The 26,034-nt window shown below is 40.5% G+C and overlaps 3 protein-coding genes across 3 annotated transcripts in view; 2 read left to right on the top strand and 1 right to left on the bottom strand.

Moving 5' to 3' along the window:
- The window catches only part of cep295 (centrosomal protein 295), a 10,321-nt gene extending 7,850 nt beyond the window's left edge, over nucleotides 1–2,471 (top strand). Inside the window, exons 12-16 of the mRNA XM_010777270.1 lie at nucleotides 109–185; nucleotides 443–1,343; nucleotides 1,547–1,868; nucleotides 1,974–2,168; nucleotides 2,275–2,471. Of these exons, the coding sequence (XP_010775572.1) occupies nucleotides 109–185; nucleotides 443–1,343; nucleotides 1,547–1,868; nucleotides 1,974–2,168; nucleotides 2,275–2,471 (1,692 nt within the window). The remainder of the gene's footprint in view (nucleotides 1–108; nucleotides 186–442; nucleotides 1,344–1,546; nucleotides 1,869–1,973; nucleotides 2,169–2,274) is intronic.
- An 823-nt stretch (nucleotides 2,472–3,294) lies between these two features.
- Nucleotides 3,295–8,294, bottom strand: LOC104950713 (phospholipid-transporting ATPase IC-like). The gene is made up of 9 exons (XM_010777269.1): nucleotides 8,208–8,294; nucleotides 7,958–8,071; nucleotides 6,903–7,001; nucleotides 6,207–6,268; nucleotides 5,310–5,382; nucleotides 5,070–5,140; nucleotides 4,639–4,730; nucleotides 4,380–4,528; nucleotides 3,295–3,435 (listed from the first exon to the last, which is right to left on the bottom strand). The coding sequence occupies exons 1-9, from the start codon at nucleotides 8,244–8,246 to the stop codon at nucleotides 3,295–3,297; spliced, it is 840 nt and encodes a 279-aa protein (XP_010775571.1). The 5' UTR covers nucleotides 8,247–8,294.
- A 12,598-nt stretch (nucleotides 8,295–20,892) lies between these two features.
- On the top strand, nucleotides 20,893–25,789 carry LOC104950712 (uncharacterized). Its single transcript, XM_010777267.1, has 3 exons — nucleotides 20,893–20,977; nucleotides 24,827–24,929; nucleotides 25,028–25,789. Exon 3 carries the CDS (start codon nucleotides 25,057–25,059, stop codon nucleotides 25,762–25,764), a length of 708 nt encoding a protein of 235 aa, XP_010775569.1. The 5' UTR covers nucleotides 20,893–20,977; nucleotides 24,827–24,929; nucleotides 25,028–25,056; the 3' UTR covers nucleotides 25,765–25,789.
- Nucleotides 25,790–26,034: the final 245 nt, after the last annotated feature.

Below are 26,034 nucleotides of genomic sequence, written 5' to 3'. Positions count from 1 at the left end.
AATATTCCTGTCAGATCTGTTTTATCCTTTAAGATATCTTATGTGAAGTGCGTCAGAAAAATAACTTCAGCTATTTATGTATATATCTGCTTCTTCACTCTTTGACAGCTGGTGCCTCCTGCAGGCGAAGATGAGCACGCCAGAAGGATCAGAGAGTACCAAGAGCGACTGCTGCAGCAAAACAGGTGTGTTTTTAAATCCTGAATATAAACTACATTTATTCATTTAGCCAGTCACTTTCACCACTTTTCCTTGCGATTAGGTTTAAAAGTAAATCTCATCAGTTGACAAAGAAATAAACCTTTGAGTGCTACTTTTACCTATATTTATAAAGTTTTAGAGGATTTTATTTAGTTTGGAGGGTTTTGTATGCTCTAATTTTAAAGCTCCTTGATGCACCGAGATTGGGCTCTATAAATAAAGCTGACGGTCTTTATTTCAGCCTTCACCAGAGGTCAGTGGAAGTGGCCCGTCAGCGCCTAGAGGAATACCAGCGAGCTCTACGGATTCGCTACAACATGACCCCCACATCTTTACTTCCCGCTGCAGTGCCTCCAGGCCTCTTTCCCCCCCCTCCGCACGGTGTTCAGTCTGTGCATCCTCCAGCTCCTCTTCAGCTCCCTACACCTCCGGCCTCGCAGGCATACATCCACGCCAAAGCACAAACCCCTGTGGAAGTTCCCACAAGAGAGTCGGACATGTTAGCTTCATATTCACAACCTCCTAGCTCAAATATGAGCTCTGCCTCCAAGTTGGTGCCAGATGAAGTTGAATATATTTCGAGCAATCCCAGGAACCAGAAGTTCACTGCCTGGCTGACAGACAACATCATGGAGAGAGTCACAGGGCATCTCACAGAGAGAGTGAGAGCAACACGTCACTCAGCCAGCATCAGACTGCAGCCAACCTCTGATTCAATCCAAGGCAGTAGCTCCATCATCACCTCTGGTGCACCTCTGGCTCCAGTTCCAGAAACTGTTAGGCCTGTGACCCTGCCACATTGTTCGCTACGGACCGGGTCCCTGAGCTCCACAGAGGACGACAGGATGGAGAGGCAGAGACAAGAGCTGCAGGAGGTCCAGAGACGAGAGCTGCAGGAGTTCCAGAGAGCAGAGCTGCAGGAGGTCCAGAGACGAGAGCTGCAGGAGGTCCAGAGAGCAGAGCTGCAGGAGGTCCAGAGAGCAGAGCTGCAGGAGGTCCAGAGACGGCTGCTGGAGCAGAGGGAGGGGGTGGCCCTTCAGCAGAGGCAGCAGGAGGAGGAGAGGCGACAACAGGAAGTGGAGATGGAGCAGATGAGGCGGCAAAAGGAGACGTTGCAGGCTCTCATTCAAACTGAAGAACAAGTAAGTGACGGGACTATCACTGCTGTTATGTTTTTGCAAAAGTACAGCAGACAAATCATTTAGTTTATACACAAATACAAATTACAACAGTGCTTGTTTCTGAGTGATGAGGTGAAATTAACTGAAGTGCATTTGATTCAAGCTTAATGTGTGTGTGCGTGTTTTGGGAGAACAACTGTCCTGATGCCTTGTCTCGCCCACAGCCACTCCCAGAGGCTGCCAGAGGAGTTTTGGATTCAGGGAGCATCAGGCAGACCCGTCTCCAGTTACTTGCCTCCCTGCTGAGAGCTTTAGAGGAGACTAACGGAGGAACTTTATCCCACCTTGAAGACCCTCTCATGGCTCAGAGTGATGCCCCTGCTGCCCCAGCATCTGCCCCCCCCTCAGGACTCCTCCCTCCTCCTCGAGCAGCAAAGCCCCCTGTGACCCGTGTCAGGCTGAGCATCATGGAGATGATGACTGAACAACACGAGCTTAGTGCTATTCAAGAAGTGGAGACGTCAGTCAACACCAGCCAATCAAAAGGTCAGCTCAACAGCAGGAAGTGACACCTGGTTCCTCACGTGCCAACAGCGTTTAACCAGCTATGGAGAGTGATACCGATTGATTGGATTGTTGATGTTTCCCCAGGTCCTGAGAGTAGTGTACCAGCTCCTTCACACTCTCTGCGCTGGGATCTGCAGGAGGACTATGAAGCGTCGGTGGTCTCTGACAGCAGTGGGCAGCAGACTGCCAGCAGCCCTGAAACAGACTCATCAACATCCAGCCATGTCCTCTGGAGAGAGAGGCTGCTGGTGGGAGTATCTCCAGAATCCTCAGAGTCTGGTATGTAGACGGTAAATAAATAGTGATGATACATAATGCCGATGAGAAGAACATAAAAGGGCCAAAATGAATATCTGTCCTCTTGGTTGCAACTCTCGTTTTCCAGATTCTATCCTGAGGATCATCTCCCCTCCTTCCTCTGACTCTGGGAGAGGAGCCGACTTCTCTGGTCCTGGAATCACAAGCTGCAGGTCCCCCACAGAGGTAACCAGGCACTGCAGACAACTCAGTTCAGACTCTGTCCTCCTCTTAGAACAAGTCATCCCCCTAGTGGCAAACCTTGACAAAAGACTGATGAAGTGACAAAGGAAGAAAGCGTTTTTGCCAATATGCACTGAAAGCGCAGCTGCCTCTTGTGCTTGTAAACACTTATTAGACACTTTTATAGACAGTATTAATAATAGTGTGTCTACTGGCAATTTACAAATTCTAAAAACATATTAATTTAATTTCATAGTTACAGTGTTTTTTCTGCAAATACTCTGAGGTTCACACGTTGTGGATCAATGACGACATGTGGCCACATCTGACTGCCTGGCGCTCTGCCACAGCAAGTGATTATGCCCGAGAAGCTTCTCTTTTCTGTGTCCTGTGTGTGTTCTTATTTTAGTGAATGTGTATGAAGATTGCAAGTCTGTCGGACACATGTGTGTGTCTGTGTGTGTCCTTATTCTGAGCAATGATGTGAAATCTTTGCACCTAAAGTGTATTTAATACATTTAATGATGGTTTCTACACTTGAACTGAGCTCAGTGAGTCTGTGTGCATGTATGTGTCTTTCACTAAATATAGGTTAGAGTAACTTTGTTCATTACATTTTGTACAGTGCCGAACATTTTAATGCAAAATCCTTATATTAGAGTCTGTTTTTAAACAAGTGGAATCATTGTTAAAAACTTTAGTTTAGCTGCTTATGGAACAAAATGAATCAGGCCTTTCTGCATAATGAGGAGGCACCTTCTACTGATCTGAATACTTCTAACACAGGCTAGAATAGTGTGTGTGTGTGTGTGTGTGTGTGTGTGTGTGTGTGTGTGTGTGTGTGTGTGTGTGTCTTATAGTCACAAGATATCTCGTGCTCGTCACCCCACATGCCCTTTGCCCACTCACCCCGATCACCACTTGGTTAAAAACTCTCTCCATCCGAGTCCTCTTCACTCTCAGTTTCCCGCAGTTCCTCAGGATCTTGCTGTCTGCGCCTGTGTGCGGAGCAGAAACTCTTAGATGCTACCGCTCCGGCCGCTGGTCCGAGCAAGTTCGGAGACCACTGTGCAGCCAGAGGGTGAAAGTTCAAGCCCTCGTGTCAGTGAGCATCCTCCGACGTGCCCTTGAGCATGAAGCTGAGTTTCTACCAGTTCCGGGGGTGTCTGACCCGGCTGTGGAGAGGGTCAGCGGGGAGAGAGAATTTCCCTTGCAAAGATCAATAAAATATGATATCACATTATGTTTTCCAGTGATGTTGTCTCCAACTCTCAGACAGCTGAAAGTTAAAATGACATATGTGTGTGCCATGTCTTCAAAGATGTTCAGGGACAAACTTCCTACAACAACAATACTTCAACCTTGATCACGCATAATTTAAAGTAGGCTGTGTCAAGTGTGTGTGAGGAGGGTGAAGAGTTATAATCAGGCTGAACTGGGGTCACACCGATAGACAGTCTCTGATGAATGATATAAGCCCCATCTCTGGAAGAATTTGATCTATTGATCTGCTCCGACCGAACTGAAAGGGTCATCCATGACACCTCTGCATGGTCCAGTAATATCCGATCAATGATCACTTAAAAGACAGAAGCAGCCGGTTATCTGCCCGACGTTAACAGACCCACATTTAAGACACAGCTGCAAGAGTTAAGTACTGTCCATAATTAGCAGTATAATGCATTCCACATATTACAATTTGTCATTGAAACAAGTGGAGGCTGCAGTAGAAGGGGAAATGAGGATAGGTGGCATGGACACAGCACATAGTGTAATAGTGTTATCTCTGTTATCAAACACCTCGATGAGGCATAATGCCACGTCTCAGGGTTTCTCTTTCTCCTGTCTGCTTCCTAGTTTAGACTCAACAGACCAGTTGGGCAGTTTCTACTAACCATTTGCTAAAGGGAAATACAATCTTTCTGTTAACTGAGTCAATGCACAGAAATATATGTTCATATTCTTTTTTCCTAAACTAAATACGTTTTTGCTTCGAGTACCAGTGTATACGGTCAAGCCGTAGGCGAACTCTGTGTTGCGTAGGACGGTTCCCCTCAGGAGGATGTGCTCGTTGTCCAGCAGAAGACTCTCTCCTCGCCAGTGCATCTGGCCTCTGAAGGTGTACAGGCGATTGTTTGGCTCCTCACAGAGAACGACACCTGGAAAATTCAAAGTTGAATGCGCTGTTTCTTAAGACAAGTAATGTCTTAAAGAAGTTTACTCGTCTAGTTTTGAATGAGATTTCCTTTAATGGAAAACATTTATTCACCATCAAAGGCAGCAAGGGTCTCCTCTGAGGGGTAGGAGGTCAGCTGGTTGTGTGTAGCACTGAGCGCCTGTCTGAACTTGAGATTACTCTCTCTGAATGAAGAAAATAAAATGTGTATATTAACACTTAATAGTTGAATCATGGACAAGAGATAATGATGAGAAGCTAAGGGACTATGCAGTTACACGCATAGATGAAAATGTGGAAATGTCTTTACTCTGAAATAAACCTTAAAGCACTTCCGTTTTAAACTTGTAACAAAAATTAGTATCCATTTTTTTTTTTTTTTTTTTATATATGTTACTACTAAAACATGTATATTTATAAGAAAGTGACTACATAAAAACATGCATGTTATCATTACATGATGAATTAAAGCCTTCATTTTCTACAGAATAAGCTTAATAAAAAGAGCAGAAAGAGTTTCTTACCCGTCGATATCTGCCGTCTCTACATAACAGAGACTGTGAGGTTCGGAGCTACACAGGAGGAGAAGGTCAGCCTGCGAGGAAAGAGAGGAAACCGATATTTATCATTTAAAAGTTTAGCAGCTCTAATGCCGACATTTCTCACTTAAAGTTATAAAAGATCCCACCTAAAGGGTAGGTTAGATTTATTTTTGTTTTTCTATACTTCTGTTAATTTAATGTTTCATCATTTAGAAATCTCACAGGGATGACTTGGTCTTTGTGGATCCGCAGCACATCTCCCACACACACATCCTTCCACTGCGCTCTGCTGAAACTGAGGCAGGACAGATGAGGAAGGAGCAAATGGGGAACAAACAAAACAAGCTCTTTTATTTTATATAATTTGCTGTTCACAAATCTACAATGCTACCATGTATACATACAACACAAATTAACAGACAGAAGTGTAAACAAAATCCACTATCACATTTTAAATCACCCTAACCCAAATGGAGGCCATTTTATTATATATATAGAAAAAATGTGTATTCATTGGGATAAACCCCTTGAGATGCACCATCTCGTTTTCAAGGGGGTCCCGACAATAGCGACAACTTACAGACATACAAAAACAAAAAAACAAAATGCAAAACATGACACACAAGACAAACCATAAATATTAGTATGTTATATTATTTTTTTAAAACGCTTACTTTTTATCGGTAAGTAAAGTCTTTACAAAACATGGTCTGTGCAGGCCTTTAATTAAAATAATATACATTCAAGATCAATCAAGTAAACGTATTATCCATAGAAACAACTAAATATTCTCTTCTTTGCAGCTCTCAAGCATTAACCACACTTTGAAGGGTAGTGTACAAAAATGTTTTAAGTGATGTCTGAATCCCCAAGAGAAGACACATCGTCTGGAGGGTAACACTCTCAGGCAATAAGCCGAGGCAACAGTATCCCTGAAGACGGGAGAAGATGTCATCAAGAGGTTGGTCATAGTTCATGTCTTCCAATAAGTGTGGAAAATGTTCTGGCCCTGCTCTAATGCACAGCAGGACCATATAGGGATTCACTCATTCACACTTCATTAGAGGGCCGTTTCAAACTGGAAGTCCTGAGAGAATAACACATCGTCTTTGTCCTCACCTCTGGGAGTCGAGTACGTCACAGGGTCTGGAGTTAATCTCAGAGTCGCTGCGCCTCCTCGCCTGGACATCAGATGGGCAGAGTGAGACCCAAACAGATAATGAGAGAAGAGAAGGAGATAGATAGAGAAGTGAGACACAGATGGAGAAAAAGAGTGATGGACAGGGAGCGTGTGAGAGGGAATGATGGTGGCCGTGAAAGGTTGAACAGGAGAGAGGAGAAAGGAGAAACGCCATTACGGGGCTCTACAGTGACACCAGCTGGGAGATTTACACCCTCCACTAAATGATTAGTCAATAGAGAGGGGTCAAGCAAGCGTTTCACCCAGAGCTGTTAACGACCGTAACTCAGTGATGCACTTAACTAGAGAATTCTCCATGCAAAACATCCCGCCTGCATTTCAAAGGAAAAGCTTTAATGATGGGAGAGAAAATTAATGCTACTGGGATGACTGGTTTTGTCAATGAGGAGAGGACAAGGAGTCAATGTGGACAATGAAGGAGAGGGAAGAGTGCGCACATTCTTAAGTGCCGGGTGCATAAATGCATGAGTGAGGCCGGTCGTATATTTGCGTTTTAAGATCTAGCATTTGTGTGAGTGAGGGTGGGTGGATTCATCACGGGGGGGATATTCCCCCTACTTAGACTCCACCCAGCAGGAGAGAAAGGGTTACTACGGAGTGGTTGGTGGTCTTACCATGTCGTTGGCAAGGTCTTTCAGCCCTCTCACTGACAGGACGATGAGAAGCGGGAAGATGGTGATGTAGAAAGGTATGGAGGAGATGACAGGGACACACTGGAAACCACACACAAGCATGGGGAAAACACAGAAGGGAAAGGAGTCGCATATACTGCATGAACCATACGCACACAATAGACTAAACAGTCAAAAGCAGGCCTTGAATTTAGAGGATTTCTGTCAAACTACACGAGGCAAATTTAAGTTAAGTGTTTGAAAAGAATGACATCCTGTTTCAGTTGAGGCTAATTTCTTACCCTCCTTTAATTACAGTACGGGAATTACCCCCTCCAGGTAGTAAACTCTACCAACCAGTCAAGTTGGAGTTTAAATCCAAGTGTAAAGATGACCACTTCTTCATTTATCTTGGAAAATGTCATAGTATTTGAATTCATGAGCTATGGCACAAACATGTTTTGTGACATTATAATGAATTTGACCATTAAAATATCATCAGTTTAACCATGGGTGCAAGTTGATGTCTGTGATGTCTAGAAGAAATTCCTTTAAGGTGTTTCTGAGATATCACATTCAGGCCAATGTTACGTGCAAACCAAATACATTTGCAGAGCCGTAAGAAACATATCTACAGTTGTATTAGACTATTTCATATATAGCTGGATATGTATATCCCAGGTTAAGGAACATTCCATTTTCCATCCGTTTTAAGGGGCAACAAATATCTTTCATACACAACTAAATAATGTACCTCAATCGCCAGAAAAAACATTCGACCGCTGTACGATAATGTTCACATTTTATAAAAAATGTTTGCCTCTTCCTGCACTGTTTGTAATTTGTTAGGTCTGTGTATTTTAAAATGTTGCAAACAATACAATAAAAGAAACATATTGGCATAATTCTCATAACTTTGGATTGTCTGCACAATAAAAAAAAAAACATTTGATCCCACAATATTATAAAATATAAGCTGCTGCTGTAAAATAACAATAATAAATAACATATTTTATAGATTGAAAGCACAAGAGGCAGCGAGAGAGAGGCAGTCTGACCTGCATCACCACCATGAGGAGGAAGTAGAGATTGGCCGCTCGCTGAAACTGTTCGAACAGCGTCAGGGGCAGGAAGGTCAGGGGGGAGTACTTGTAGCTGCGGACCAAATTGTCCTGGCAACAGACACGAACAGCAAAAGAGAAAAACACAAGGGAGATGTATGTATTAGCACATTAACATGTGTCTCAATGTATCAGCATGCCAACAGGTGTTAGGTTACCGTGTGGAGGGGAGGAAGCACCGACTCACCGCATATCTCCCCCAGCGGAAGCACAGACAGGATTTCATCTGTTTGTGTTTGTGATGCTTTCTGCTGTTCGCCCTCACCTCCCACGTGAGGCCTGTCACACACACTCAGAATCAGAATCAGAATACCTTTATTAGTCCCACACAGGGGACATTTACGTAGTTACAGCAGAGAAAATAGCCACAGACAGCTTAATGTTATACATGTTACATGCATTAAAAAGTACCAAGTTATGATAAAATAACTAAAATATAATAAAAAATTACATAATTTTCTAAATACACATCCTGTAACACTTCTTAGGATTTAGCAGCCAGGTATATATTACACAGTTATTAACGGCATATATATATTACACATAGTTGGTTGGTATTTAACAGCAAGGGGTGTTATTGTCTGTGTTGTGTTGTGTTGTTGTGTGTGTGTGTGGGGGGGGGTTGTACTGTGCTGGTTGTATAGTCTGACCGCTGCAGGAAGGAAGGACCTGAACTTTAGCTCTACGAGACATTTACACGCAATCATGTAATGTATCATTTACAGCAGACAACAGATGGATTTTAATGTGCAGGCATAAGTAGTGTACTGCTGTTCACTGTTAACACACCTCAAAGGGATTCTTGCATTGCCTAGTCAGAGCCTCAAGAAGGCGAAGATGTCTAATAGCATATGGTGGAGAAACATGATGCCCCTACAGTAGATTTCAATTGAGATAAAAGATCACATGCAGGCTGCTTACCTAAATATAACCATGCTAATTTGAATTAAAAAAAACACTGATACCTCTATGGTACCTCTAATGATTCAAAGTCAACAGTGAGATAAAGCAACAGTGAGCAGCAGGTGGAGAGTAACAAAAATATGAAATGGAAGATATCAAAGGAAACGTACCAGATTCAAATCCCTCCATGGAAAGGATGCAGAAGAGACGCTTGTAGACTCAGGTTATGAAGGAGACAACAGAGTGATAGGGCCGCTTGTGTCCTTCTAGTCAAAATCCTTGTAACTCATTACACTGTTACCATGCTAATTAACATGCAACAGACAAAAGGCTAACATATCAGTATGGCTGTCCAGATCAGACTTCCGTACTAGTTGTAACTTTACAGACCTTACCCATCCCTGATTCACCACTCAAACTAAACTAACCACTCGAGGCAACTCGAGGCTTGTTTTCTTTATGATGAAATACTCAAAGATGTAACAACTCCTCTGGATAAATCTGCAGGAAGCTGGATGAGCAATCCCGGCTGCTCACATCCAACATCTGAATCAAACCTGCAAAGGATTAACGTGGAGATAAATCAACTGTAATTGATGATACACCATTTATCTCTCAAGCAATACATTTGTCAATTAAAACCCAAAAAAGGACATTAAAATTATATTTTCTCATTTATAAATCCTTTTTTTGTAAAGCTGTTAGGAGTGTTGTTGAAATGAACCATAAGCAGCAGATTCTAAATAACACACGCTTACCTGCGTTGTTAGCTAGTGCTATCCATGGGAAGTGTATAGTACTAGCAGCCAGGCGGCAAAGCAGAGCCATCAATCATGAAGCTCTACTGTCCACCGCTGTAACACGGTTGTATTCATAACCATTATTCAGCTGGTTTACATAAAAACAAACCCGCTCCACGCATCTCCCTCTTCGACTGTGTGCTTCAGGCCCCGCCCTCATCTCGCTCCCAGGTGAAGGTTCAGGTATCGCACACTGTGCACCTCACCTAACGAGGGGAAGCGGAGTGGAGGAGGGGCGCCTAGACAAGAGAAGAAAAAGCAGAACAAATCACTGAACTGTTTAGGTTATTTTATGCAGCTATAACAACGACGAAATGTTTAGTCTTTGGAAGCAAACCAACATTAAAGATTAACTCACCTTTCTAACTAACATTAAACGGTGTCACGGAAAGCCTGATGTGACAATATGGTAATCTGGGAGTATTGGTTTACAGGAATGTACGACACCATGCATTCAGAATGAGCAGGCATGACAACCACTGCTCTCCCCCACTGCTTTTTTTGGCCTATGTGCCCACAATCGCTTACTAAAAATGATCTAAATAGGAATCAAATGTGTGCAATAAAGAGTAAATAACCCTTGGATTCAGTCTAGCAGTTGTTTGTTTAAGCAAGAGCCCCAGACCCTATTAACAGTGGGCTGTCAAAAACACTCAAAAAGTGAAATTAAAGTGTTACATTAATCTGTGATGTACAGTACTTTCAGATTAGTATGAAACATTGCATTTTTTAAATAGCATATTTTAATTAATATGCCCTTAAAAACCGGATCTTACGGAACATACAGTATATAAAGTGCCTCAGTAAAGAAACTGGACAAATTCAAGCCATGGATTTTCTATTTAACATGCTGTAGTTTCAAATGTGCATTCTTCATGAGTCTAATGCCACCTGGTGGAGGGTAGCACCCACTGCAGTTTAACCATCAGATGAAGGTCACAGGGGGTGAGAATTTGAAAACAATAGCACGTCTGGCAAAAAAAGGAAGCTTACTGAATGTATAGGTTCACTAAATGTCAGTTAAATGTACTATTTGTGGTTTCATATCTTTGTCTCTTCTCTTCCCACAAATGCCACATGTCAACAGCTAAAGGTGTGTGTATCCTACGTCTCTATGCGTGTGTGTTTGAGTGTGTGTGTGTGTGTGTGTGTGTGTGTGTGTGTGTGTGTGTGTGTGTGTGCGTGTGTATGTGTCAGCGTGTGCATATCTAGGGCGATCTTTCCTATCTGATGTTACAGCTGTCTCTGCAGCACAGTGGTTAGGGAGATGAGCCGATGGTGCTCAACAGGCCAGGCTTTTCCACCACAGCTTAACCGTTGCTCCCTTCAAGGCTACCTCACAACATTAAACACGCAGGAGAATAGGCCTTTAAAGCCTATGGGGGATTGTCAAATGTCTACTTTGCAAATATGGGGGGAAAGACAAAGGATATAGTTAAATGAAACATGTATGTACTTCACATTTCATTCAGTAATTTAAAATAACAGAACAAATACACAACCAAGCTAAATAGAAAACATTAAACAACTTGAAATATTTATTAAAATAGCTTTAAATATATAAAAAAAAGATTCAAAAACATCTGAGGAATAAAATGCTTAAATAAATGCTTTAATAGTTTAAAACAATACTGTCACATTGAAAGAGCTTTTACTCTAAATGTTTCTCCTGATAATACTTGATGTAAAGCTCCCTTCCTAATATGTTTCAAATGTAAGAGATGGGGAACACTATCCACAGTTCTTATTTGCAAAAAACAATATATATTTATGGTATTATATCGATATCTTTCAAGCCTGATATGATTTGTTTCCTTCATCACTTATTCGGATTCGCATAGGAAAGGGACTTCTTCACAGTAAGTCAAGACACAATAACTTAAAGAGAGACTTAAAACATTTGATCATATCCTTTAAATTATGTCGTACCAGGGTCGTAACAGTAAGCCACATCTAGGACCCTTGTAGCTGAAAAGTAAATACATATAAACCATGTGTGTGAACAGTTTGTTTCTGCTAGTGCGTGTACAAAAAGTAACTGGCAGGTCAAACAGTATACCTTAAGTTTATCTCACATTACTCGGACAATAGGAACTGAGCTCTGTTCAAATTAGTAACACTTCTTACGTATTTCAACACCTTTAGATGCTTGGAACTGACCAATTGACAAAACGCCACACTCCAAAAATTCAAGGTCACATCAAGATCAACATTCTCATCGCAGCATCAGAAGCCAGTGAGAACAAACACAAGAGGAAAGGATAACGAGGGCTACTTCCTCATGTTTTGATCTTTACAAAATGGAAATAAGAGCAAGCTGTTCAAACATGTCATGTCAGTAAAGCACAGTGAGGTTTGTTTCTTGATTGTTATCACCGTGCCGTTGTCCACAAAGATTAACCAATGATCTAAATATTGTTTTTTCTCTTAGGTTACCGTTAACTGTGACTTGAGAAAGCATCAAGGAGCACCGCATAATGTCACGTTTTGACCGCATCATGATCAGCACTTTATACAAACCTTACACTCGAGCATGATCGACAAGACCCCACCCAAAACAGATACCTTAATCATCTCTATGCAACACATCACACAGCTAAAAATGCAGGCCAAGTTTCCACCTCGCGCTAAATGTTTGTTCTCATTTGATTCTGTATCTCACAGGATCTGAGCAGTGCATGGCCCACCCTGAATTCAGTGAGTGTGAGAAAGCCCTGGTCTGTAGGAAGCTTCTTAAGGCTCTTATTTCCCAGGGCCTTATTTTACCAATGCATGCGTGCAGCACTGCAGGACCCTCAGCTTAACTTCCTTTAAAACAAAAGAAGAAGTGGTAAACAGTCCGCCATGAGTTAAGAACGAAGCGATCAAGCCAGCAGACCCCTTGAGAAACAAATTAAATAAGGGTTGACATGATATACAGGGAGTGGGAAATAGGTTAAGATAAAGCCAAAACAAAGCAGCGGTATTTCCATTGAAGTGGTGTTTCAATGTACAGCAGATTGTCAAGTAACATGGTGGTTTTTGTGTGGGAGTGTGTGTATGTGTGTTGTGTGGAGCGGGGGTGACAAAACAAGCCTCAAAGTTCACAGGAACAGCGAAAAGACCTATCCTCAATAATGAGTCACCGAGTCATTTTGAGTTTCTTACAGGTTTGGTCGGATGCAACTTGACTAAATCTTAAGGAGACGACTCCAATTTCTGTCGGAAAAGCATAAACAGTGTTCCTCTACAGTATATCTGGGGTGTCAAACTCAAGGCCTGTGACTTCATTGTATGTGGCCCCAAAAGAGCTTGCAAAGAATAATACGTTTATAATACGGTTACATGCCGATTTACAGAAGCACGTTGCCCGTAAACTACATGTCCCACAATGCATCTTAAATTTGACTTTTTTTAATCAGAATTTGACTTTTTTTCTTCTAAATATTCTTTTTTTCTTAGAATTTGTTTTTGTAAATTAGACTTTTTTTTGAAAATGTTACTTTTCTTTCAAAATGTCACTGTAAAAAAAAAATGCACTTATTTTTTTCAAATGTCCCTAATTTTGGGGATTTTGACCTTTTTTTTTTTTTACAGAATTTGGCTTTTCTTTTTAAATCATTTTGTGACATTCTCACTGAAGAGACTTGCAATTATTTTCCCTAGACTTCTGCTTTCAGACGTAGTTAATTATGAAGTTATTAGCCTATCCGATAATAATCCAATGCAGAGGAAAATAATGCAATATAATACATTATTTTATATAAATATGATATATTTATATAGTCTTAAAGTTACAACCGGCCCTTTGAGTGCAGCCATAATGCTGATGTGGCCCGCGATGAAATTGAGTTTGACTCCCCTGCTCTATATCGAGTACAAGGCATTCATTCAATAGTTTATAACCTTTCAGTGGAATCCTATTGTGTTGAAATCACATCAAATGTAATCACAATTGCATGAAAATAAGGTTTGATTGGCACTCCCTTTAACTACTGGAAAGAGTAAATACATAAACAAACATTATAATTTAACCAGGAAATGATGGAAAATAGCTCAACACAATGCTTAACACAAACTAATTATGGGTATTAAGTGCTACCAAAGTAGATTAAGAGGAATACTGGCTAAATGAAAAGCAAAGATATACAAGGTACATAAAAAGGGTATGGCCTAGTCCACTTTTGAGAGTAGTCCCAAGTAAATACATTCCTTTTTAACAATTATAGCGACCAAAAAAAATCATGGAGCCTTTTTAAATTTCTAAACAACAAATTCATGATCTGTTTAAAGATTGATGTGTTTTTTGTGAACACATGGGCTCAGTGTCTTGTGCTGGGAAAGTAAGTGTTCAAACTATAGAGAAAGTATAATAATAAAGATTTGTTGATTTTGGTCTTTTAAAAAAGGCACTAATTGACAATATGAAAAGTGTCATTATAAAGTCAGCAGTTACCTACATAGGCGTGGGGGAAGGCCCACTGCATGTTTAGGTAACAAGCAGCTAAGTGTCCCATAAGTGAGAAACGTAACTATTGTTACCAACCCTAAAGGAAATGTGTTGCTCAATATAGATCCCACACATGCAGAGCAATCCTCTGCAACATGCAGTCAGGATGTGGGGGGTGCCCGACAATGAGAAAGTCGAGGTGGTACAAATTATATAGGCACCTTGATATACCACAATACTTTGTAAACAAGTTCATTGAAACAGTGACAATGAGTCAACCTCAAAGGGCACAGATAACATAATGTAAATTTGAATAATTTGATAAATCAGTTCTGCATTCTTATTAATTCATCCCTAAAGGTGAAACATTTGACATGTATAATACACCTGGAGGAGGAATAGTAATAAATACAACTTGTTTTCTGCTTCTTTATTTTGTTAATCTGATATTTGATGGACTTTTTTGAAATCTTGCGATTAGGTTTTACTCAAAGATTAACCTGACTGTTGGAACATGGTTGACTTTGGCATCTGTGGTTACAGTGAGTCAGACAGAAAATTCTGCTGGAGTTTTGTAAAAACACCGAGCAGGCGGTGCAGCTTCCAACCTGATGAGGACAGCCCCCAAACTCAGCAAACCACCGCTAAATCTAAACTGCAAAAAAGTGGTCTTATACAATAAGAGTGTGGTTTTCCATTTCAGTTCATTTTTGAGTGCGGTCGTGCGATTCCGATAAGGGGTCTTCACAACTTCAGGGGAGAAGCTGTTTTGTTATGAAAGATGAAAGACGCAATTAATGTTTACTTCTCACTCCATTATTATGAGCCTTTATTCCACTAGTAGCTGCAGCAAGCGTAATGCTGCAAAGTGATACAGTAATAGTTTCTACACAAAACTGATCAAAACAAGGATGGAGGATTATTTTGAGTAATAATAATACACTTTATTTATCAAACGCTTTCAAAGACGCTTTAAAAAAATAAGATAGAAATATTTGAAATCGAGCAATAAAACCACATTTATCAAAAGGACACGGCATCAATCACAAATGCATCTAAAAAGGTGAGTTTTGGTCAGAATGTTCTGTCTTTAACCAGATTTCTGGAAAGAGACGTTGCAGCCGATTTGGCACCCTTAGCACCACAAGGTAAGAGCCATGTGGTTAAATGTTATATGAAAGAAGGCAATAGCTCACAATAAACCATCAGATTGATATCTCTAAGAGGTATAATATGTATTTGGGGGATTTTGGGGGTGATCTCTTTAACATTAGTACATGTAACATTAAGCATAATAAGTTAAAATAACTGTCATGTGTTTTTAGGTCAACATAAACTCTTTGTAGTATTGTTTAGACGGATGGATAAACCAAAGGGATAGACCATGCAAAGCCTCAGAGAGGAGGAATTAAAGATGAAGCATTTACAGTGTGGCAGCATGGTAGATGTGGTAGCAACTGTTGAGGATATTAATAATGTGTTATAGTGCCATTACATTACATATTACTTGTTAGATACTTTTATCCAAAGCGACTTACATACTCAATACTGCAATCCCCACAGGAGCAATTTGGGGTGAAATGTCTTGCCCAGGGACAGGGGTTGGAACCTGTTTGAACCTGTGACCCCCTTGTCCCAACACCAATGCTCTATCCACTGCGCCACGTGCCTCCTGCCATCAGGCTAACTCTTATTTACCTCATTAAATCAACATTGTTAATTAAAAAGGGATATACCATATGTTTCCTATTTGTATATTATTTTAAAAGATATTTGAAATTACTACTTTATTCATCGTCAATCAATCCAATGTATCCCAGGTTTTAATGCAAACACATTTGTAAACTCTGTTATAAGTACAGTTTAGTAAATAAAGCTTCAACCGTGCACTGTTGTGCAGACAATGTGCGGATTAAAGAGCGAATCAATGTGCAATAGTTCAACAAAAACAAAAGTAGGGCAGCTGATCCAAAGTGACTCATTTCAGTATCACCTGTTGGTTTGATCGTGGCCACACGTGTCTTGGACTTCCGCTCTCCAAAGTGAAGTTGCGATCAGTTTCCACGGCATTACAGCGCGAGGAAACAACGCGATTGGCTGCGTGTCTTCAGTAAATGTGCGCACGACCCCTCAGCTCTGCTCTCTTCAGCACCGATCAGTCTGTGATTGACAGGTAAGCGCAGTCTCAACATCCACAAACTTCTTAATAACCAAGAAAATGTAATCGAGTGCAACGTCAAACTCTGTACTTAACTGTGTGTGTTGCAGAATTACAAGAAGCTCTCGCAAAGTTGATCCTTTCCTCCAAATCCTCTCAGGTGGCATCCTATATCAATCAGGTCAGTGCGGCGGGTTTATCTCTGTAACACTGTCGAACATTCAGCATTGGTTTGTGGGAGTCTGAGACAAAACATTGCTGCCATCAAACTACTGGCCTACTTTGGCTATTTAAGCTTACTTGAGGTTGAATGTAACCATGTCTCAAAATAAATATTGGGCTAAGACACTAGTCATCTTTTCGGTTAAGCCGAAAATAATTATTTAAGTGGGGGCAAAAGTACCCAAATCATTCAGGTGGGCTACATACCACAATGCAAAACTTCACTAAATGCTAAAATCCTGCAATTATACATTGTGCTAAAGTAGACTTAAAAGTACTAATCTTGAATATTAAGTTGAATGCAGGCGAAACATTTGTGTTTTAACATAGCCAATTGAAATCGTTCATGTTATTGAATAGAGCTATATTCATTGAAAGACATGCAATATTTAATGTAGCTGCTTTTTTAACTTAATGTTTTGTATTATAATCAATGGCATTAGAATAATAGCCTACCTTTATAATTTCCATAAAGCTAACTCAAAATAAAAAGTTGTATTATTGTTAATGTTTACATTATATATTCATTAAATTAAAGGTGTTAGTGTCTTTTAAGATATCAATTAAGGAGTCATTTTTATAAAAAAAAAAGAAAAAAAAGTTGTTTAAACTTTTTCCTGTAGTGCCATGTCAACACCGGGGAGCCGTGCCGGTCCCGGGGCCGTGGCTCCGTGTCAGCCCTCCTCTTCCTCGGTGGAGAGCAGCGGCTGCACGGAGCCTGACCCGGGTCTCCTCCTCCCGGTGACCCAGTCCCGCTCCGTGCTGGCTCGACACCTCCTGAACTTACGGGGGTACAGCAGCAGCGTGACCCGCCGCAAGAGGGAGATGATCCCCAACGAGAAGAAGGACTCAAACTACTGGGTGAAGCGGGAAAAGAACAACGAGGCGGCCAGGCGGTCCCGGGAGAAGAAGAGGCTGAGCGAGCTGATGGTGGATGGGCAGCTGCTGGCTCTCAGTGAGGAAAACACCCAGCTGCGGGCTAAGCTGCTCAGCATGCAGTACCACAGCAGCCTGGGTGCAGAAAGGAGAAAATCTGCTTCTGCAACATCCAATGTGCCCTCATCACCTGCCGTTTTCCAGCCAAGGCTCTGGGGCAACAACGGCAGCAATGCATTTTCATTAGAGGCCAAGATTCCTCGCTTTAGCTCAACAGGTGTGGGTGGTTTCAATCCACACAGTTCCCTCTTCTCACAAGGCTTCTCCCCCCTCTCAGGGCCCCGTGTCTTCTCTCCAGAGGCAGAGATGGATGCTCAGCGACAGGTTTCCTCCAGCGACGACATCCACAAATCCACCGATGCGTCTGCCCCCCGAGCCTTTCTGCCCCCACCTAACCCCCTCCACCATGCCTCCATCCGGTCACCTCGATCCTGGCTGCTGCCCCACATGAATCCATCGGCAGTGTGCAATAATTTCCTGCTGCCGTGGCGGTCTTCATACCTGCCACCGCCGGGTGTCTACCCCGGCCTGCCTCTCTACATCCAGGAGAGACAAGGCCAGGGTCTCGGTGTGGAGGCAGACACTCAGCTGGGGGGATTCAAGGGCCGCTTCAGCAGACAGGATGCATTTCAGTCCTGATTGACGCTATACGACTGTCAGTGCGCTTATTACCGTTTATTTAGAGGCCAATGGATGCAAAACATGCTTTACATCTGCTAATTTTAACAAGCCTCAATGCAACTGGCCATTCGATGTTTTATTTTTGCCATTATGAGAAGAACATGCAAATTACAGTGTGCATATTTATCAAAATATAGTCTGCAGAGAATATCAAATCCGTGTCTCAAATTCGAATTTACTGCAAGTCAAATGTGTTTGTTCTGACTGTTGTATTGTAAGAATGAAACAGCCCTGTCAAAAACCCAAAATAGATTTTAAGTTTTCACTTTTTAATGCGCCTTTAAAATAATAGAATCTAACAAAAGTCATTCCAGTTTTTGTAGCAAGACATGGGGTTGATTAGGGGTTAAGATTGAATGATGTGATTTTTTACGGTTTATATCTGCGGTGAAAAAAACAGGCTGACAAAGCCAACGAAACTAGGTTGTTGTTGGCTTGGTATTCCCCTTTATCCCCACTGCGTGATTTCCCAGCAAAATTTGATTTTGCGGAAAATCAAACCGTTTATCTGTAGACCTCCAGCATCACGAGACCCTCCCTCAATTGCATCTGCTCATATCTACCTTTATTTTAAGAAATCAATAAGAAAATGTCCTAAAGCGTACAAACCTTCTTTTTTTTTTTTAAAGCACTTACAAATAAAAAACACCTCTCTTGAAAATGTTTCTTGAGGAAATATTGTTAGGAATACTTTAAGATCAGTATAGGTCCTTTAAAAACGCTTAAATGAATTCCAAAGTCAAAACAAATAAATAGCGTGATGCTCCAACATAAAAATAATATCTGTTATTCCTGCAGCCTTTTTAAATGTAGGCCTATATCCATATAGATGCATAAAGCAATATTGGTATGTAAAGGAAAAACTAAAAGTTGTATTCCATCTTGAAAAGTCTTCTCTCTTGACCTGTCACTCTAAAACAAAACAGCGGAGAAAGCCTGCATTATTATGAACAGATCTTATAAGTTTTTACATAAAGTTGTGTAAAAACATTCGAATTATTTGCTTATTTCTGTTCTTATAGGTTTAGTTGTAGTGTTTGTTTAATTTAATTCCTCCCGGTTTTCAGGTCATATTCTGTAAGGACATGTTCCTGAAACTACCAGCAGATGGCGCTACAACACATTATTTAAAAAATACGTGGTTTTTGTTAACACAAACAGGACGACCTTTCTGCCCATCTCACGTATGTATGAGTATATATATTTGTATTTATACCTTTTTTTATATATAAGATTTGCAAGGATTTTATACAAACAAAAAAAGGTGAGTTGGAACAAAATATATTTTATCTGATGATGATTAGGATTTTTTGTTATCACCCTACTAGAAAGGTATAGTCATCCTTTTTGGGAAAGTCACTTGAGTCTTTAAAAAAGAACATTTTATAGGGTTTGTGCAAAATCATTTGTAAATAACATTGAACTTGTTATTGCAAACAAAATCTCCTTAACATGTTTTTGCTGTCCTATAAGCTTTGCAACATGACTCAAGGAATGTCAGGAAGATTTTAAAAGACTTTATTGTGCGATTTTGAAACTTTTAAACACCACATTAATGTCACATTTTGCTGTTTTCAAAGACAATAATCTATTCTGGGTCATAGTTCAGGAATACACTTTGTTTAATGTAAAATGGAGTTGAATTTGAACAATGATGTAATATACTTTCTGTTTTTTACAAGATAACTTTGTCACAGTCACTGTACATACATCCCTCAGACGGAAAGGGGCATTTTGAATCAAAATAAGACTGAACACATACAGGTGTCAGGGCAACATACGAGAGTTTGATTATCTCTTTGTAGTCGTACAGATCAGACTGCGACCTCTGTGCCCTACAACAACAATAAAGCATGTTCACATTAAACCCTGGTGGTGCTTTCTTTTTCTAAATTGAAACGGCTTCAGCACATAACAGGAAGCAAACATCTAACTTGTCTTCATGTGACACTGTCTACAAGTAAAAATGGGGGTTAAAGTAAAATGTAACGACAGCAGTATGTTGTAATTGCAAAGGGAATTTTTGTTTTTCCTGCATTGTCTTCAGATCAGTGAGGATTTAAGTATTCAGACAAGTTATCCCAACACCACCGACGTCTTAACTGATAACAGACAAACACTTCTCTTTTTTGTTCATCTGAGGTGGCAAAGATTTATTTAACACATACACAACTTATCACAACAAATATCAGTTCTTACACTTTACTCATTTCAGATAGGCTTTACTCTTTTTGTACTACTACTGCTGCTGCTTCTACTTTTAATTCTCCTACTAAAACTACTGCTTCTACTTTTAATACTACTACTACTGCTGCTGCTTCTACTTGTAAACACCACATTATAATGCAACTACTGTATTCAAAGAAAACAAAATGCATGTGTTTACTTCATGAAATAATGGTATATTACTTAGTTTGTATACTCGAGTAATTTAATAATACAATACACAATATATGTAGGTGTTAAACTGACAGTTTCAGCAAATGTGAGACCCCTGTGTGGGCACGCCACTGACACCACGACTCTATCAAGATCAAGGGGGCCAGTCAGACACTTTTCATGTGACAGCAGAGGTGGACAATCAGAGTTAAAGACAGGAAAACAACACAAAGACTGAGAGAAGGCTAAGAAGAGGAGAGGGTAGGACCGAAAAAGCGACAAGCGTTTACGAGCCCCCCTGTTTAGGAACATCCATCTCACGACGCAGTCTCAAAGGACAGTTCACTGCGTTAAGTTGGGTATTAGCACCGGGTGAGAGGGAGATAATTCTGCATTAGGTCGTTGGCTCCTCTGCGGACAGAGGACTTTCTGCACAAAGCAGCTAAAAGGTAATATCTTGAGTTTATTTTCAAACCAAAAGGGATTTTGGACAATGTGTGTCAGTTAATGTATTCAAGAGAGGGGATATTTTAGGTATCAGTGACTTGATGATGAATGTTTTTCACACATGTGTTCATCAGTCTCTTGTGCAGCTGGTCTCACGCGTTGAAAGTGGTGTTAGAATTGGCGTTAGAATTTGAAAACTTTTATAACCATTAAAACTGTTTCAAATATAAGTGAAGCTTCTCACATTTCATATTTGTATTGAATATCAAAATCAATTAATAAAGAGTAGGTTAACAGGAAATGTTTATGATTGTTTGAGGAAGAGGAAGTGTTTCTACCTTGTAAATATCAAGATACATTACAAGGAGGTAACATATTGATTATGTTTTTATAAAATTACGAACTGGGTGGAGTACTGAACATTCAAAATATATAGGAAACATAACAATCTTGATGGATTAAAAGGAAACCGAAGGTCAAAATGTTATCTTGTTATCTGGTAAGGGTTGTTTAGCAGAGCTGCAACTAACTATTGTTAATCAATTGATTATACTCTTGATATTTGATCTATAAATAGTCAAAAAAGTCAATATGAGTTACTCAAGGTCCAGCATAATATCTTAGATGTCTTGTTTCATCAGCCTAAAACTCAAAGATATTTAGTTTAATGACATAAAACAGAGAAAAGCAGGACATTAAGTATTCTCATTTGCATGAAGAATTACCTTAAAAGTTACTCAACTATTAAAATAGTGATTAAAATGTATTTACAACTGAAAAATGATCTGAGATTATCTTAAAAGAAATCAACGTTCATTTTGAGGATACCAGAAGAAGCTCCTAACACAAAAGTTTGTCGTGTAAAGTGTACACCGTATTATCGAGTGATGAAAAGTAGAATGATGTCAGAGTAAAGCTGACCATGTGTGACAGGCATGTTGATCCCAATTTGATGATAATGATAATTATTATAGAATATACCGTTCATAACATCGATGTCCAACACACAACATGAGTGAACATTTTACGTTTTTGGTTGTTGGGCCTTATTGGGGTTAATATCTGTGCAGAAGTATCACATAAGTCACAAACGTTTCTTACAGGATATTTTGGTCCTGGTTGCATAACCCAATGTTCGAAGTCTCACATTATGGTCGGCTGCAAAGACCGCATGAGAAGCAGCGTTTCATTTTTCATAACCGTTATAGATGCTGCAACCGCCATTTTCCAAACTCAGAGATACAACAGCTCTTGTACTTTACCGAATAAAAGCTACAAAAGTTATTTGACTATTTCAAGGAGTTCGGTCTTTTTGAAATTCCACAACCCTTTATATAGACAAGCTGGTATAGAGCTTTACATGTCAGACTGATGATTTAAAAGAAAACAAAGTATACATCAGCCTCCTACAGTACAGTATGTTGATGAAAAAATTAGGATAATTGGTTAAAAGCAGAATCTTGAACTCAATAAAGTGCTAAATATATTTTAAACGATGGTGAACTGTTCAACCATGCATTAATACACGATGGTTTAGGACCACATTGTCTTCATACAAACACTTGTTTCCTCTTTTTATGATGCCGTAAATACATTACAGGTATTTTTCCATCAGTTTCAAAAGTAAACGTTATATTTCAATGTTGCCTTCCATTTACTATATATGAAGAGCGCAGGACAAAGTTTGAATTATGAATTAATAGCAATGCCCTTAAATGAATTGATGCGTTTAACCGAACATTCTAGTCAATAACTATGTGAAAAAACGTTATTCCCTCAAGAGAGCATCCGATGTACTTTAACTTCCACAATGGCAGTTAACAATAGACATGAACATAGAAGAGGGAAGGCCACAAAATGACCAAATTCCTTCTCCTAAAAGGTAGTTGTTTTAACAGTAGCTGCACAACAGCAGATGGTTAGGTATGAGAAAACGGATAGACTCAAAAAGAAGAAGTTTGAGAGTTCCTTACTGAAAAGCAGGCGGGCTATAATTAGTCAATAAGAAACAGGTGCACATGTTGAGCAGAGTAGAAAGCAGACCGAGCCTCAAGAGAGATTTCATTCAGGAACCCACTCTTTTTTTCTTTCTCTCTCTGTCTGTCTCCCTGTGTGATTATTGTTTTCTCTCTTCCTGCTGTTGCTTTTTTGGGTTTTCTAGCACATCATACAACGCTAAGTCTTTGTGTCACGCATATGCAGGTGTACATGTCACTCAGACAAACACATTCGGGCTTCGGGTCCTCGCTCTTGCTGGGCATATGCTTGAATATTTTTAACCTGATGTGTGTTCTAACCACCGCAGGGGCTGCATGGCCTCTTTGAAACTTTTGTTTTGATGCTTTTAGCAGACCGACTGGCACTTCAACATTTGACTTTAAGGCCTTTGAATATGCTGAGAAGTTACTGAGTGTGAATCACATAACTAACTACAAGTGAGAAATTACTTAGAAAAAGGACACTGCATGATAATGTTTGAGGTAATAGACTGTGAGGTTATAGTTTGAGATTTGGTTCCTCATGTGTGAAATCATGAGTGACAGTTTATTTCACAGTTCCTTTCTGAGGTGACGCATGTAGCTGCAATAGAGTGCAGCATGATGTCTGATTAGAAATTAACTTTATCCGTTGTTAGACTAAGAACAAGGTTTGAGGAGAACATCAATGAGGTAAAAGGCATGTGTGTAAGTGTAAAGTGTGTGTGGGTCAGTGTGAGTTTCTGCTTATTGCAAGCACACAGGGGGCTGGCTGTGGTTTTCAACACAATGCTCATCTTTCGTGCACAGCTTCCCATGAAACCAGCCACAAACCCACGCAAATGAAAGAGATTGTATTAGAAGCTTCATGCATTCCTCTCAGACCCGTTATTCAATAATGTCTTCCAGTTCGATTTTTACGTTCTGCCGTATGTGACATTGCGGGCAAACCTTTACCGACTGATTTTTCTACCCACAGTTTAGAAGAGTATGGAGAGGCAAGTAGATAAAAGAGATGGAGTAGGGGAAAGTGGTGACTGGGTGGATAAAGTGAGAAACACAAAGACTGTTAGACTCAAACTCAACTACAGAAAAGTCTTGATGACAACCTGTATATCATTTCTATAAGACAAGCTCAAGTATCCCCACTTCACTCAACTGAATCATATGCTAGGTTCAATATCAATACTCAAAATGCTATCTGGAATATCAAAAAATGACACAAACAAATTTACTTTGCAAAGTGACAAGGTTTCTGCATAATTCTAAGTATATTTTGGAATGAACTTAACCTGCATAGTGAGCTCTCAACAACCTGTGGTGCAGATTAGTACATTAGCCTCTGTTTGACATATTTAACTATGCATGTTGCAGCAGAAACACCTACATGTTTACGAGAATATTGATAATCAAACACATTTTCTCAGTCTGCATCACATTCTTTCGTGTGGTCTAGACAGGTAGAAGGTGATGTGAGGTGAGGTTAGGAAGGTGGGAGGTTTGAATGCTGGAGGTGCTAGAGAGAGTAGGCGCAACTGAGTGGGCTGTTGTAGGTTCTGCAGGTTTTCTGAGAGAAAACACAACCTCATGCTAACTTTCTACACATTGGCGGTTTCTTGCTAAAATTGTCCTTTTGACATACAGGCACAGAAAAGATTTTAAAAAATGTATTGGCCTGGCATGTGGATGTTCAGTCTGCGACGGAAGACGTGTGGGCTCAAATCACCCCTGTTTCGACTTATTCTATCTCAACACAATCCAATTACATGTTTACATTCAAAACCATCAGATACAGTAGTTGAAATGTTGCCGTCATAAGGAATATTTTTCAACATGACTCATTGTTCATCATGACCCTTTTTTCCCCTTTTAAAGACAGCTGTGGATATCACGTGTCTCCAGTCTCTCAGACTTCAGCCGTCACCACATTCAGAAATACTACGGTGCTTTCATCGAAGGCAAACCAAGATAAGAAGAGGTAAAAGCAAATCAGATAAGGTTACTATTATACAAGACGGAAGTACCTGTATTACTCAACCTCCCACAGAAGACTCACAACTTTCCTTTTGATTTCAGGTTGGTTGTTACTCCCTTTTGCATCTAGCATGGACACCCTGTCGTCACTCTTACATGGAGGCCGAGATGGTCATATTTCACAAGTGACAGAGGGATTGCTTCATAAGGGAGCTCGTCGCAAAAGAGAGTTCATACCTGACGAGAAGAAGGATGACCTCTACTGGGAGAAACGAAAGAAGAACAACGACGCAGCCAAGCGGTCTCGGGAGAAGAGAAGGATGAACGACTATGTGCTGGAGACTCATCTCCTGTCCATGAAAGAAGAAAACACCAGACTTAGTGCTGAATTAATGGCCATCAAACTGCGCTTTGGCCTGGTCCCCTCTGCAGCCTACACTGCTCACCCAAACCCCCACCTGCACACACACCACCAGGCCCTTCAGAGGGACTATTACTGGGGTGGCAGAGACCCTGTGATGCCCAGACACCAACCACCTCACCCTCTCTTCATCCCTGCTTATGCCCTCCATGCCATGAGAGGCTATTCATATTTGAACGCGTCCAGTACTACGGGTTCTGGTTTCCTATCTCCCCTTCTCCTCTCTCAAGATCTCCTGCCCTCATCCCGTCCTGGAGCTCCCCTCCTGAGGCCAATTCCTACCAAAGTTGCTTCAGATGAGGATGAGGAGCAGCAGGACCCTGGGGTGTTGTCCCGGTCTTGGCCATCTCAACCTGGCAAAATCACCTCCAGAGGGGATAGAAACTACTCTCCAACCAGACAATACATGTCCGATTGACAATCGATTCCTAGAGTTGCTCCGATACTGACACCCGTATTCCTCGGTTACAGCCTAGAATGCTGGATCTGCTATTGGTGGAGTATGAGAGTCCATTCAGTAAACGATATAATGTTATCTTATCATTTATCAGCTAATATGGCTAAACTCACTGCCCTCTTCTCTACTGTGCTTATTCAACTCTCACCAGAGATGAGTGTGAAAAATATTCAGTTGTTTGGCATTTGTTTTTTGTGTATGTTTTTGTAAATGTTTTACAAAGCTTTAACC

The sequence above is a fragment of the Notothenia coriiceps genome, unplaced genomic scaffold, assembly GCF_000735185.1.
Source record: "Notothenia coriiceps isolate Sejong01 unplaced genomic scaffold, NC01 NC01_scaffold00017902, whole genome shotgun sequence".
Taxonomy (NCBI): Eukaryota; Metazoa; Chordata; class Actinopteri; order Perciformes; family Nototheniidae; genus Notothenia; species Notothenia coriiceps.
The sequence above is the reverse complement of the archived record's forward strand: the minus strand, read 5'-3'. Positions and strand labels throughout refer to the sequence as shown.

Coding starts and splice junctions, on each gene's coding strand:
- LOC104950713 (XM_010777269.1), bottom strand. CDS start 8,246: ATGAAATCCTGTCTGTGCTTCCGCTGGGGGAGATATGCG. Junction 7,002..7,957: donor TCCTCATGGTGGTGATGCAG/GTCAGACTGCCT, acceptor TGTGGTTTCCAG/TGTGTCCCTGTCATCTCCTC. Junction 4,731..5,069: donor GAGACGGCAGATATCGACGG/GTAAGAAACTCT, acceptor TTCTTCATTCAG/AGAGAGTAATCTCAAGTTCA.
- LOC104950712 (XM_010777267.1), top strand. CDS start 25,057: ATGGACACCCTGTCGTCACTCTTACATGGAGGCCGAGATGGTCATATT.